General features: G+C 45.6%; 2 protein-coding genes across 2 annotated transcripts; both read right to left on the bottom strand.

Moving 5' to 3' along the window:
• Window positions 1–10,362: 10,362 nt before the first annotated feature.
• On the bottom strand, window positions 10,363–11,335 carry LOC125527405 (probable glutathione S-transferase). Its single transcript, XM_048691913.1, has 2 exons — window positions 10,953–11,335; window positions 10,363–10,856 (listed from the first exon to the last, which is right to left on the bottom strand). Exons 1-2 carry the CDS (start codon window positions 11,265–11,267, stop codon window positions 10,479–10,481), a joined length of 693 nt encoding a protein of 230 aa, XP_048547870.1. The 5' UTR covers window positions 11,268–11,335; the 3' UTR covers window positions 10,363–10,478.
• Window positions 11,336–12,254: 919 nt separating this feature from the next.
• On the bottom strand, window positions 12,255–13,452 carry LOC125527406 (glutathione S-transferase U8-like). Its single transcript, XM_048691914.1, has 2 exons — window positions 13,073–13,452; window positions 12,255–12,759 (listed from the first exon to the last, which is right to left on the bottom strand). The coding sequence occupies exons 1-2, from the start codon at window positions 13,388–13,390 to the stop codon at window positions 12,388–12,390; spliced, it is 690 nt and encodes a 229-aa protein (XP_048547871.1). The 5' UTR covers window positions 13,391–13,452; the 3' UTR covers window positions 12,255–12,387.
• Between the last annotated feature and the right edge of the window lie 1,447 nt (window positions 13,453–14,899).

Here is a 14,899-nt window from a genome sequence, read left to right as displayed (position 1 = left end):
TCAATAATTTATGAAGTATTCATGCTGTTATAATATCTATCTTGGATGTTTAATGGGCTTTTATATGTTGTTTTATATGATTTTTGGGACTAACCGATTAACTCAGAGCCCAGTGCCAGTTTCTATTTTTCCTTGTTTTTGAGTATCGCAGAAAAAGAAAACCAAACGGAGTTCAATTGATCTGAAATTTTACAGAGCCTATTTTTGGACTAGAAGAAGCCCACGGAGCACCGGAGGTGGACCAGGGGAGTTCCGAGTTACCCACGAGGGTGGGGGGTGCGCCCAGGGGGTAGGGCGCGCCCCCCTGCCTCGTGGATGCCTCGGTGACCCCCCTGACGTGAAATCAACATCAAACTCTTCTATATATATCCAAACTTCCAGAAAGAAACCTAGATCAGAAGTTTCGCCGCCGCAAGCCTCTGTAGCCACGAAAAATCAATCTATGCCCTCTCCGGCACCCTGCCGGAGGGGGCCATCATCATCGATGGCCATGGAGGAGGATCCTGGAGGGGCCATCATCATCATGAAGGCCAAAGACCAGAGGGGGGAGGCCATGGAGGAGGAAGCACAAGGGGAAGAACCTCTCCTCCTCTCTTCCGGATATATATGAGAGGCCTAGGATACAAGTGTCCTACTAGGACACGACTCCACATCCTATGTAAACACAATACAACTCATAGTCCAACTGTAACCTACCTTGTACATAATATTCGACACAACTCGAACACCTTGTTTGGGTAAGTCAAGTAATTGTAGCCTTACACTATAACGAGGTTGCCAAATCCATTCAGGATCCAAACCATGTAGTTCACATTAAGATTGTAGCAGAAGTCGTGTGATGGCACTAAGGATTTTTTTTAATTGAGATCGGCACTATAGTTTAGCTAAGTCGCCGCTGCCTTAGAACTTTGGTAGTTATGCTTGGAAGTTTGACGAGAAATTTCGTTCTTCATGCTGCAAAGAATGCATTGTGCTATGCCTATAGGTATTTCTGGAGTATTGTTATTGTTTCTGCTGAAGGTGCTTTGCACCATGCTAAACCTAATAATGATGTTATTTCCATGGAGTTGACATGAAGATTTATGTGTCGTCTCCCTGGTCTGCATTGCAGAAGAGAAACCTGCGAAGCAAACAGGCCCAAGTAGCTGTTGGCGGGGGCACGAGTTGATGTTTCTGTATGCTTCGTAGTCTGTGGCACGATGAACTGTGGCTGGTTCTATTGCTTCGTTCAGCGGGCTTCGCTTTGCCCCCCTCCCACAATATAAGACGTTTTTGCAAGCTGAGTTTGCAAAAAGTCTTATATTATGGGGCAGAGAGAGTAGCCTATTAATGAATGAAGTCGAATGAAGATTCCACTAAGGAAATGAAGGTCCAAAATACTATTGAATTTTGTTTTCTTTCTTCTTTTGTAAAGAAGAGTCAGATGTGCCCTATGAATGAAATAAAACAGAGTTGTTCTTAGGACAGTGGCATTGTCAACACGCATAGTTAGCGCAAGAAAAAACATTCGAGTAGAGCTTCCCCTCCCATGATTCGTTCTGGTGTGTAATTCTTTTAGCCGGCGTCGTCGGCGTTAGCCAATGATCGGTGGTCACCGCGGCAATCAATGCTTAATGGAGTATCTACCTAGCTATTCAACGCGGGGATTAGTATCAAGTGACATATTTTACTCAAGACTGCAGAGGGATGTCAACTGCTTGAGCTGTACCGTAACCCACGTTCGTTCGGTGCATCAGCTTGCATTTCTGCCTCGGTCGTCTGTATCTCTCGGCTTGGAGGTAACTGGTCGGCTATAAATGGCCATGGTGAGCAACGAATGTCTTACACAGTCCAACCAGGCACGACCCATGGCGACGATGGCCTTATTTGGATCATGGGGTTAGAGCTAGTTTGGATTAGTTGGGGGCTTAAATAACCTAAAAGTATCCAAACAGATAGGGTTAAAGTGGGTTAGTTTCATCTAACCCAACTATCCCGATGGAGAGGTGCTTATTTGAGTTAAAGTCGGTTAGAAAATAACTCTAACTCTAACTGTGTTAGAGTATCCAAACAGGGCCGATGGCTAAGCTCTCCACTGTCCTCGCTGTGCTCGCATTGCTCGGCAGCGTGTTGCGGACGTGCGAAGCAGGGTACCGGTATCCCAATCCGATGCCTCCTGTCCCAAGGACATCGCCTCCTCCGTTGCAGATGCCTAGTCCTCCACCTCCCGCCCAGAGGTTGTCAAGCCCACCATCGCCCACCCCGCGGTTACCAAGCTCTCCACCGCCATCACCGATGTTATCAAGCCCACCGCCGCCGCCAACGGTGTTATCAAGCCCTCCACCTCCCATCTCAAGGTTTTCAAGTCCTCCCCCACCTATCTCGAGGAGTCCTCCACCACCGCCATCAACACCAAGCCGTTCGTCGCAGACCCTGAGCCCACCTGCTCGTTAAGTTGTTGCACCTGTGATGGCGTCGAACATAGGTAAAGTTTTGTGTTCCAACACCGAGGTCAGCAATCGATGGGAGGAGAAATTCAAGGCCACAATGGTGATTTTGGGTGCCATCTTAGCTCAAGACCATGGCCAACGGCAAGATCAGGAGGAGCTTGTGTGTCATTAACACGTACCAGGGCAGTTAATCAGATCTTGTACCACAAGTTTGTCGACGCTTTAGACTTAAGAATAAGCTCGTGGTTTCCCGTGTGCTTTCCAATTTTTTTACTCTTATTACAATGTTCTTTAATTTTACCTACCCCTTTAAGGATTGTATTAATTATTTCATTATACTTTTTTTCCGACAAAGAGTGAATTTTATTATACTTGCATTTATATCATTCTATTTTCCAACCTTTTGTTATGAATATTTTTGGCCAACAAATAAAAAACATTATAATTGGTGGAGAGGAGATGTTACAGAAGTATGTTAGGACGTGATCTGAATGTGTGCATACGGGGCAGTCATTTTGGCTCCCTCGTGCATTTGCTCCTGGATGAACAGTAACTCAAAAAAATGAAAAATGTTTTAAAGAAGTTCTGAACTTTTTTTGTGGATGACTGTGTTACTATCGGAAGCATTCTTAACAATATTCATGCGAAACGAACTAGAAGTGTTTCGTCGGTGAAAAAAATACATTGCCTCTGACGACGAAGCCGTCCTTCTTGGCGGTGTAGTAGGCCACGAGCTGCTTCCGGCACGGTAGGCATGCCCGCACGGCCTCGTCGGCGGTGTACTCCCTCCGCCACTGGCACAAAGCGGGAAACTTCACCTCACATTTATTGCATCTTTCTTGAAGCACGCATATAGCCAGACTCTTGCATGAGAGTTCACTCTCCTTACTTTTTCATGTCTTTTTCCTTCACATAAGCAAATTTTTTATATAAGCAGACTATAAGCCCATTACTGTAGTTGCTCTAAGTTGGAAACTAGGGGTTGAACGGCTAGCATTGGCAGCATAGACGAATTGTATAATGCTGGTGGTCATGGCCTCATGAGATATGTACTTTTCAGTTTTCACTTGATCAGAAAGTCAGAATTGACCATCCTTTTCAAAAAAAAAAACTAACTTCCTTATATTATCTAGTGTGACAATGAGGATTTTACAGCAAATTGCCATTGTTTTAGAGCATCTACGCCGGGCGCCTCAAACCCGTCTCATACGCTTGGGCGGGCCGCCCGGTCACTGTCCGGACACGATTTTTTGACCCAGACGGGCCCCTCAAACGCTCGGGCTAAACGGCACCCCTATATCCAGCCAAAATATGGGATGGATATGGGGACGCCTAGGCACGCCCGGGCACATTTGTCACGTCGGACCCGGCCCACGCTGGCCCACCCGACCCACATAAAATCCTCCCCATCCGCTCATCGGACCAAACCCTAGCCACTTCACTCCCCTCCCCTCCACTCCCATCCGCCACCCATGCTCGTATCCGGCTCCTTCCGCTCATCTCAGGCATGGCGGGCAGCGAATTCGAGTCGTCCATCACCTCCAGATCCGTCGACCCCTAACTCATCCTATGCGGCCTCGAGGAGGAGATTGTCGTCCGGCTTGCGCTCCGTCGTGCCCGGGAGGAGGCCCGTGGACGGCTGCGCTCTGACTCCATCCGTCGGGAATCCATTGCATCCGCCGAAATGGCGGATGAATCCGGCACTAGGCCGGCCGTAGCTGCCTTCCCGGACACCGTGCGGTCTGTCTGGCGTCCGAATGCGCTGGTGGACACGCAACCCTCCGATGGCGCACCGATATTGGGGATGCACCATCGTCCCATGAGGCCATGGCACGGCTGGCACGTCGTGCAAGGCACCGGGCGCAGGAGGCGGCGGCGGACGTCGGCGAGGCAGAGTCGCATTCTCCGGCGCCCCGTGTGGCGCATCAGTCCAGGCACCGCAACCGCATCGTGGTCGACCTCGGCGGCTCGTCCCCGGATGGATCCGTGATCGATCTGACGTCCACTGGCACCGTTCAGGTTCTGGTCTCCGATGAGGAAGAGTAGAGCATGGGAGACGGCAGGGCCTTGAGTCCCGTGAGCCAGCTCGTGTCCCATGCCCTACCCTACCTTGCCGGCGACCAGACCAACACTCTGAGGGGCGCAGCCGGCCGCCATACATGGTCAGGGCGGAGCCGGGCGAGCAGGAAGTGGAACCGGACGAGCCCCGCTTAGATTATATTTTCGTTGCGCATAATAATATGGATTTGAGATTTCTAATTTGAGGTATCTGGATGTAGAATGCATTTTTTGAGGGGTGATCGGTCGCTGTCCGTGACATACCAGGGCGCGTTCGCGGACGTTTGTAGAGTCGGGCTGTAGATGCTATTAGGACCCCAATATCTGGCATACTTTCGCTGGGCAGGACCCCCATTGAACATTCGTTCTCCCGGTGACAGTTTTTAGGGATCGTTTTAGATTGTTCGCTGGATGGCAGGCCGGGGCGACCCCGATTGACCTGAAAAGGCCCAGTTAGCTATTTTTAAAAATCATTTTCTTACAAACATCTAGATAAAAATTGCAAAATGTCATGCTCTGAGTTTATGAAAAGTGACGTCCTCTAATATCCGAAATTAATCGTGGATGTTAAAAAAATATTTAAACTTGCCGCAGTCCTAAAATTTGAATTGTCATGTGAAAGAAAGAAAAAATGCTATCTCTTAATAAACAAAAAATGCCATATAAAAGTAAGAAATGCCACCTCTTAATAAAAAAATGTCATCTCTTAACACTGAATCCTTATCTTTTCTAGTTTGACAATGAGGATTTTAAGCAAATAATACATTGTTTTTTCATTGTTTTGGGCAACGCTACGCGTCTGCCGGTGATTAATTGAAAACATCTGCCGCCTCCTACATCGTTGGTTGTGCTACAAATAGCCATCGGATCTCCCCTAGTGAGATGTGTCATGAATTGCAACAAGGTATATGTTGCAGAACTCGCACTGCAACAGTTGTTTTGTTGCAAACCACCAAAGCATTATTTTCGCCTGAAATCTTTCTTTTGTCTTCAATTTTTTTTTGCAACATAGATGATGTTGTGGGAGGACTTTTGCAACAGAGTGGTGTTGCAGATCTGCTTTTCTTCATAGTTTTTGCAGCATAGACAATGTTGCGGGAGGACCCTTGCAACATGAATAATGTTGCAGAATTTTTTCACTGAAAAGAAGATGTAGTTTGTGGTGTGAATCAAGAAATTTCTGTAACAGAGATGATGTTGTGCGAAAGATCTTTTGCAACAAGGCCCTTGTTGCGGAAAGTATAAAAAAACATCATCGGTCAGAGCGACGACGAACAGCGAGAGGGGAGGATGAAGCGGTGCAACTCGTCGATGGTGGCTGGAGCAGAGGTCTGGCAAGCGCGCATAGGGAGACGAGGAAAGGAGGAGTTGGAGAGGAAGAGGGGAGGAGAAAGCACGGCCCGCGGTCTCCTCTGACGATCACCGGCGGCGGATTCAATAGAGAGGCTTGCGGTAGTGTGCAGGATGAGTGGCTTCCTGCGACCCTTGTGGCGTGTGGCGGTCCTGGAGCACGGCTGAGAGGAAGACACGAAGAATAGATAAGGATAATGACTTAGTATGTTGCTCGGTTCATTCTCACAGGACACGTGTTGAACGTCAGAAGGGGCGGACACAGTGTCTGTAATCCGCCGGGTGATGGGAATCTTTTTCCCTTTTATGACCCCCAATATCTAGCATCTGATGTATGGGAGAACCCCGTCGAGTGTTTCATTCGCCCGGGGCAGCTCCCAAGTTTTACATCGTTCATTGCGATTGACCCAAAAAGCCCCGGTTAGTTGTTTTATATATAAAAAAATATCATGAACACCAAAAATAATCATTTTCTTATAAAACACATAAAAAACTAAAAATTGAAAAATGCCATGCTCTGAATTTATAAAAAAATGCTGTCCTCTAGTATCACAATTAACAGTGGATGTTCAAAAAAATATACAAACTTGCGGTGGTCCTACAATTTGAGTTGCCATTGGACAAGAAAGAAAGGAAAAAAATTCATGATAAGAAATGTCATATCTTAATAAACTTAGCATGCCATCTAGAAATAACAAATGCCATCTCTTAATAAAAAATGTCATCTCTTAATAATAAAAAATGTCACCTCTTAATAAAAAAGCCATATCTTAGTAATAAAGAATGTCATCTCTTATAATAATAAATAATGTCATCTCTTCATAATAAAAAAAGCCATCTCTTATAATCATAATAAAAATGTCACTTAATAATAGAAATACCATCTCTTAATAAAAAATGCCATCTCTTAATAATAACAATGTCGTCTCCTAATAAAAAATGCCATGCACAAAAACAAGCTTGATTTGAGAAAAAAACAAAAAGAAGGAAAAAATGTTTAAGTTGACATGTTATAAAACTGCCATGTTCATTTTTTCTGGAGAAATTGCCATCTGGTAAAGAAAAACAAATAAAAGGGTAGAGTAGGGTTCGAAACCAGGTGCCTAGTGAGGGTCGCGATACTAACTAGTGCGGTTGCTATAGAATTTTTGAAATAGTTCGATGGCATTTTTCTAATAGCGAATTGGTTTGAAAATCTGACGTGATTGGGATCCTATGCCAAGATTCATGCAAACGAATCTGGCAGATAGAAGGCGTTCTTGGAACCACCCCTCGGTTGACGTACGCCAGATAAGATTTCCATTTTTAGCATATTTTCAAACAACTATTTCTATTTCTGATGTACACATGAGAATCGTCTGTTCAGACTTTAGCATCAGTGGAAACACTTGTTCGTTGTCCGTTTTCCTCCCACACCAAGTGCCTCTCTGTTTAAAAGGATTTCATAGGATTTTTTGACGATCATTCTTAATTAGTGGGCATTTGATTTATTGGATTGAATCACACAGTACTTTTTTCTAAGGAATCATTTGTAATACTACATTCCATTGGATATCTGAAATCCACTCAACTACTTGAAAATAAATTCTTTTGTTTTTCCGGTGATGCAATCAAACAGACTCAAATACTACAGTACTCCAATGGGCATGAAATTCCAATCCAGTATTTTTCATATTCATGTGCTTTAAGCAATCTTGTGAATCAAGGAGGCCCTTGAGTGTGTCCACATAGTGCAGGTCACCATGTCTTCCTTTCGCCCTTCATTTGTACTCTAAGACCCTCCATGTTATTGAATCCGTTAATGTTATCACCTTTAAGAAAAAGGGTCCCCCCCCTCCCCCCCGCTTTGTATTCCAAAGCAACCAACCAATACATTCAAGGATAGGTGCTGGGGCGGAAGCAACACAATCACACCCAAAAGAAACGAAAGAGAAACAGCAAAAGAAAAGAAAAGAATGCCGACAACGGCAGATCGACGGAAACGAAGAAGCTTCACGATCACTGCGCCTACCGAGGATCTCCCACCAAGCTCCAAGGCTCCGAAGCACCGGTACCAATCAGCACCTCCAAGAAGGACCGCGACGAAGACGACGCTGCTGCCAAGGGTTTCCCCCGGTACCCGACGAGGCGAGAGGAAGGGTCGCCCCCGACGCCCTCCAGGAAGGTCCGGCGACACCCACCGGCGTCGCCGCGTCGGTGTCGGACAGGCCGACAGGGGTTTCCCCCGATCCCAACCTTCACCTCGGGTGCTCCAGAGCCTGCCACCAAACGGACCACCATCTTGCGCCACCATGGTCAAGAAGCCTCCACGCCGTCTCACCACGGCACCACGAGGTGAGGTCTGCACAAATGTTATCACCTTTCTATCCCCTTCTCTTCCTCCCCAAGCCGTTTGGCGGCACGAGCTCCATCAAGAAGCATCCAAACTGGCCTTATCTTCATGAGTAATAGTACGGCTACTAGGGGTGGCCAAAAGGGTCAACCTGCATTACGATCTTGGTTGTACCGGATTCTATTCCAAATTTTCTTTTCTTGAGCAAGTCTGTTACGACAGGGCTAGACTCGAATCTAGGGCTAGGCAAGAGTTTTTTTTTAGCCTGAAACCGTAGAACAATCGTTCTATGGTATTTTCATTAATATATCAAAAAGTACAAAAGTACAAAAAAGATAAAATACAATCATCCAATGCCCGACTTAGGAAACATGATACACATGGACGAATAAAAGTATTCTAGCCCTGGTCCATAAACTGAATCACCCAGTCCCGGAGGCCCAAAGTCCTTCCTTGAGATAGAATTTCCAGGTATTGAAATGTGGGGCTGCTGATCTGAAGATCTTTTCATTTCTGACTGACCATATACTCCAACAGCTCATGATGATGATGATGATGTCCATAGCTATATCTGAAGGTAGTGAGGATATGGTTAAGGTGGCTTCATCATGAAATGATATACCTCTTCTCCTGTCTTGGATGAGATAGTTCCAGCAGCTAGATGCAAAAGGACAGTCCCGAAAGAGGTGAAGAGAAGTTTCTTCTGTTTTGTCAGCACAGAGCACACAATTATAATCATCCAGATGCATATGCTTGCGATGTAACAAGTTCCTGTTGTTGACCCTATCATGATATAACATCCAGAAGAAGATTTTGTGTCGAAGCCGGCAAGAAGTGTTCCAGAGCAGCTTGAAAATGTTGTGAGTCTAAGAAAAGCAATAGTCATGGGTATAAGGAAGTATCCCGAATTTCCAGTGAGCATAATCATTTTTCTCTGCCTAATGGCTCCCATTCGCTAGATTACAAAAAAAAGATCATTATCCCGACCTTCCAGTGAGCATAATCATTTTTCTCTGCTGCCAGCTATTCTCGGGATCCTGGTGATCCTTGTCCAATGCAAGTGAAGGACACCAGTGAAACCCTACCTTGGCTAGTACTTGCGTCGTGCCGCCTTTGGCAGAACTTTTTTTAGGGTTAACATGGCCACTTTATTGCTCAATAATCATAGGTAAAATAAAAATATATCCCACAACCGCAACAAGCAAACGTAGCCACCACTCTCAAGAAAGAGAGAGCACACTTCGTTAGATAATGTTCTTTTGGCATACGCCACTCCTCCCCCCTAATGGCCTCACCTCCTGAAAAGCTCTATTGGGTTTGTGTGCTCTCGAATTGGGTTGTCACTCCTGCAAACTCTGATTTTAGCCAGTCCGTGTGCGGAACGAAATGATTGATTGTCTGATGGGCTAGGTGCTTCAAAGCCCACACTGGAACTTGCAGAAATTTGATATTGACTGAACACTCCTGAACTCATTCTCCTTTACTGAAATAGATAGAAAGCTAGAATTGCCAAAACAAAGGCGTTTGAAATATTTTCAATGTTTCAATCACTTTTTGTATACGAAATTGCTTTGCATATGACCCTTTTATGCCTGGCCCGCATACAATTTTGATCCAACATTCCTTGTTCAAGTAGCAATTTCAAAAACTTTGGGCTTGACTGAACACTTTAAAACTTATTGTCCTTCTCCCACATAGATTAGAAAACCAGAATTGCAAAAACAAAGGCGTTTGAAAAAAGATAGTGTTTGATTCACTTTCTTTAATAGTGTTTCAATCACCTTTTGCTAATTTTAATCATTTATGTGAAACTCGGTAATAACATTTTTGAAATTTCAATCACTTATCGAACTTTCAGTCTTTTTGTGTTAATTATTTGTTTTGTCTTAGTTGTAATTGCCCTTTTTGCACAATTGCACTTTTATTTTGTAAAAATCATGATTTTTTTTGCCCAATTGCACCATAACAAAGCGCAAAATAAATTGTGACTGTACAAAATAAAAGCATTGCCCAATTGCACCAGAACAAAGCGCATACATTCGAAAACAAAAAACAAAGCGCATGTACACTGCTAACCATAAAGTGAACGAAACTATTCGCCAAAAAATTCAATGATAACTTAAAATATTCAGGCGCCAGCGTTTTAGCAATTTCGTATACTGACAATAATTTGCCATAAATTGCGTGCCAACAAATACTAATATGAATTTTATTTCAGTACGCTCCATAGGCAACACACACATAATAGACAAATCATACAGTTCGTAATCTGACGCCTGCTGTGTTGATCGATGCCCCAAACTGACAAACTACGCCCGCCCCACCATCGCGTTGACGGCGAGCTTGATTCGGTCCTTCTTCCCGGCGAAGTGTGCGGCGAGCTGCTCCCTCGGCGGTAGGCACGCCGCGACGATCGCATCGGAGGTGTAGTCCTCCGCCCACCGGCGCAGTGCGGCGAACTCGCCGGCGCCCACAAGGCTCGCCCCGGCCACCTCCTCGATCACGCCCAGCAGGTGCGCCAGCCCGCAGGCCGCCAGGTCCAGGTACCCAACGGAGTCGCCGGCGAAGAACCGCTTCCCCTGCAGCCGCGCCTCCAACAGCGCCAGATTCTCCTTGGTGTCCCTCACGAAGCCTTCCCGCGCCTCCCCGTCGTCCAGCCACACCGCCATCCAGAACGGCCTCGAGCACTGCATGTACATAGGCAAGGTCGATCCGCCATGAATGGCCGGCCATGTCACGTACCGTACCTGAAGAAACTGAGTGACTTGAGAAGAAAATCATACCTTTTGCTCGATGAACTGGGCCCAGAAGCGAGCCATGGCCCTCTCGTAGGGATCGACTGGGAGGAGCGGCGGGCCGTCGAAGGCCTCATCCACATATTCGACGATGAGGAGGGACTCTAAGACGGCCGGCCGGTCACCGTGTAGGAGCACCGGCACCGTCTTGTGGATGGGGTTGTGCTTCAGCAGCAGCTCACTCTTGTTGTTGAGGTCTTCAAGGATGAGCTCGAACGGGACGCCCTTGAGGCGCAGGGCCACCTCGGCGCGGTGGACGAACGGGCTGCCGAAGGCGCCCATGAGCTTCACTGGTTCCACCATTGCCGATAAGCCTGCTAGGGGTCCTAGACTAGTTTGGAGGTCGATAGTTATAGGGGTAAATGGGACCTGATTGATCCAAATGGTGCTCCAATAAAGATCGGATAACATGCAATTCTTTTTGGTTGTTTTGCTTAGTCAACTATCTTATCAGTCAAAAGGAGAAAGATTAAAAAGATTAGTGTCATTGAAATCCGGTCGATGCTCGCTGTGTCATTGATGCAGCTGCAGATCAGACAACCGATTTGGTTTACCTAGACAATATATTAGATTGCAGTGGGCAGATCAAACAGGAGATAATATAATCTAGCAAAACGATGGTGACTTTGTTTGGGACTATGCTTCGGTGCCTTAAGGCACCTGCCTTTGTGTTTATGACATGTGGGCCCCACAGGTGGCTGGCCATATGTCAGTGACCCAAACGCAGGTGCCTTTAAGGCACCGAAGCTGCGTCAATGACATACGTATCAATTAATGTAGTGGTACTATTGTGTACGTTTCCAAGCGAGCAATGGCATCCGAACTTCCAAAGTCAAAGTTTCTTGATCGACATAGAAAGTAGATCGTGGATTTTTTTTTTTTGATTTTTTTGTTAGCTATGGATTTTTTATTTGCTGACATAGAAGTATGAACAATTTTGTGAGAGCGGCTATGATTCATCAATCTATAAATGGTTATTTCTCGGTTAACAGCTGACAGCAGTCAGGTATAAATGGTTATTTATAGGTTATGATACCGATGCCACACAGTACTTTCTTCATTTTCGTATACAAGGCCACCTTGTTTTTCTGTCAAATTGAAACTTGATATTTTAGTCAAAAATATATGAGTTATATGACATCAAGAATATATCATCGAAAAGTTCTTTCAAATGTGCATCCAATGATTGACATTTTGTGGCATATAATTCGCATTTTGATGGTCAAATTTAGACATGAAAATGTGTAGTAGCCTTGTATATTGAGATGGAGGGAAGTATTATGCTGAAGAAAGCTCTCACTTTATTAATCCCGGTTTAGCAGAAACCATAGAAGTGTGCTACAGTGCAAGGGGAAAAAAGGATAAGATCACGGGAAATTAAGAGGTACAAAACACAAAAGACGAATTAAAGTGGACAACTTCACTACTGTGGTGTCGCCATTGCCATTGATCGAAACATCTCCTTGCACCCAGAGAACATGGCGACAAGCTCACCCCTCTCCGGCAAGCATGTCTTCACATCCTCATCACTAACATACCGTCTAGCCCAATGGCAAAGGGCCGGGAACTCCTCGTCGGTGACCACGGTCACTCCGGAGATCTTCTCCATGACTCCAAGCCAGTGTGCCAGTACACTAGCTGCTATGTCCACGAGCCCGATGGAGTCACCACTGAAGAAACTCTTCTCCCCGAGGTGCTCCTCTAGCAACGCAAGGCTCCCCTTTGCCTCCACCACGGACCGTCTCTGTGCCTCGCTAGGTTCCATCCACAGCGCCACCCACAACGGCTTCATGCACTGCATATTTAATCAACATATTGTTTCAGATCGCCCATGGGTTGCGCAACATTGCAAGCAAGTATAATAGAGTGTGCAGAAATGGTTTCATGTTTTTTTTGCGGCATAAATATCTAAGACGCTATGGTTCATTTCAGATATTTCTGATGCTTCAAAAGAATAATAACTAAAAAACTGTTCTGCATAGTGCAGTACACATGTGCTCTAGGCTTGCAAAGTTCAAATGTATTTCTTTTCTTGAGGAAAAAAAATCTGCGCACGGATCTCAAGTTCTCAACACAACTATGGTGCTCGTTTACAGCTTTGCGTATACCTTTTCGTCGATGAAGTGAGCCCAGAACCGGGCGGTGGCGCGGGCGTAGGGGTCGGTGGGGAGGAGGGGCCGCCCGGCGAAGGCCTCATCCACGTACTCGATAATTACGAGCGACTCGCTGATGGCTGGTCTATCGCCGTGGAGGAGCACGGGGACCTTCTTGTGGATGGGGCTGTGAGTGAGCAGCAGTTGGCTCTTGTTGTGAAGGTCTTCGACGACGAGCTCGTACGGCACTCGCTTCAGACGCAGGGCCACCTCCACGCGGTGGCTGAACGTACTGCCGAAGGAGCTGATGAGCTTCACGGGCGGCTCACCCATTCTTCTTGCTTGAAAGCGAGCTCTTCAATGGTGTGGTGCTGTGGCGTGTGTGCTTGTGTGTTGTCTGGAAATTTAAGTAGGATACTGATGCTTCTCCTGGAAGATTGAGCTCTGCACAATTCGACATTGTTTTTTACCTTCTATAGAGTCTGTCTTGTCTGTATGGGACCAAGAGTACTCAGCTATTACTTATTAGTGCTGCATCTTGAAGTTTGGAGTTCAAACAAACTTATCTTGCCCTCGGCCCGACATACTTGTGATTTTGTACGTGGCTGAAAGAATCCCTAGATTGAAGTTCCCATTCATCGACGAAGCTCGGAAGAGGTGAAATTGTTTTTGTTACATTGATCGGTCAGGATAGGAACCAAATGTTGGATCTGAAAATCTGGTTCAAACGAGGGTTATAGCTACACTGATGCGGACATAGCTATCATAAAAACGTCTGTGAATATTTCACGGCGAATAAAAGACTAGGTACTTTTGTTCTTGGTGCATGTGATTTAACTAATAAGAAGTTGATACTGCCTTCATGTTATGATCTGCTTGTACTCAGGAACAAAGGTGCTGAAGAGAGGACAAGAGAAGATTACAAGGATTTAGATGCATGCACACAATCAACAGAGGCATACATATTGCATGCTACGTGCTCAATGTTCCAAATACAAGACAAGAGAAAGAGGACCGGGCTTAATGGACTAGAGCCACGTACACACCAGCCCATCTCAGCCCATCTCATTAATTAATAATGAAGGGATTCGGTCACCTTGTGGGCTGGCTGGTGATTCCTTCGACCGTACGTACCTGTCCATATTGGACACGACTGCGCGCAGTACCGACCGTCAACGGCGGCGCCATTTACAATAAATTCTTAGCCTTTGTTAGGGTTTAGACTGGGGGTTTTGTTTAGAGAAATTTAGCTATATTGCTACTTTTATTTGTCTTCGCTCGTAGCGGCCAGTGCGACCGTCAAGACATCCTATCGGAACCCCGTCTTCTGAGATTAATCCCATCTAGCATATTCGCAATTTTGAGATTGCTTGGCTATTATTTTCTTGCATGTTCTTCGATTTGCTTGCAGGAAAAATCCTTCATGGATAGGTCGATCGCGCCGTTGGCTCGATCGATAACGCCGTGGAGTTGGTTCAGCGATTGCCATGGATATCAGTCGTGTACGATTCTTCCTGTACGGTTGGTAGCCGGATCGTGAGGGTCAAGTCCCACCCAAAATTGTAGTTATCTCCCTCTCATCGAAAGATCGGGCCCCAGTTCACATCATACACCCTAACGACACTCCCACATGTTCAACAGTTATATAGCTGCAAAACCATTTCGATATAGTCTGTATGAATACAAAAAATAATTAATCAAATTGTAGCAAATTATTAAAGAACTTTGGGCGGTAAAGAGTATCAGTGATTCAGCCGTAACCAAAGCTACCTCTGTTCCACCAATATTTACCTCTAGTGGTAAGTAAAACCCTGTTTAAAACTAGGTCTGTGGCGATTAAAT

The sequence above is a fragment of the Triticum urartu genome, unplaced genomic scaffold (genome assembly GCF_003073215.2).
Source record: "Triticum urartu cultivar G1812 unplaced genomic scaffold, Tu2.1 TuUngrouped_contig_380, whole genome shotgun sequence".
NCBI classification, from domain to species: domain Eukaryota; kingdom Viridiplantae; phylum Streptophyta; class Magnoliopsida; order Poales; family Poaceae; genus Triticum; species Triticum urartu.
Note: the sequence above shows the minus strand (reverse complement) of the source record. Positions and strands in the feature narration are given on the sequence as shown.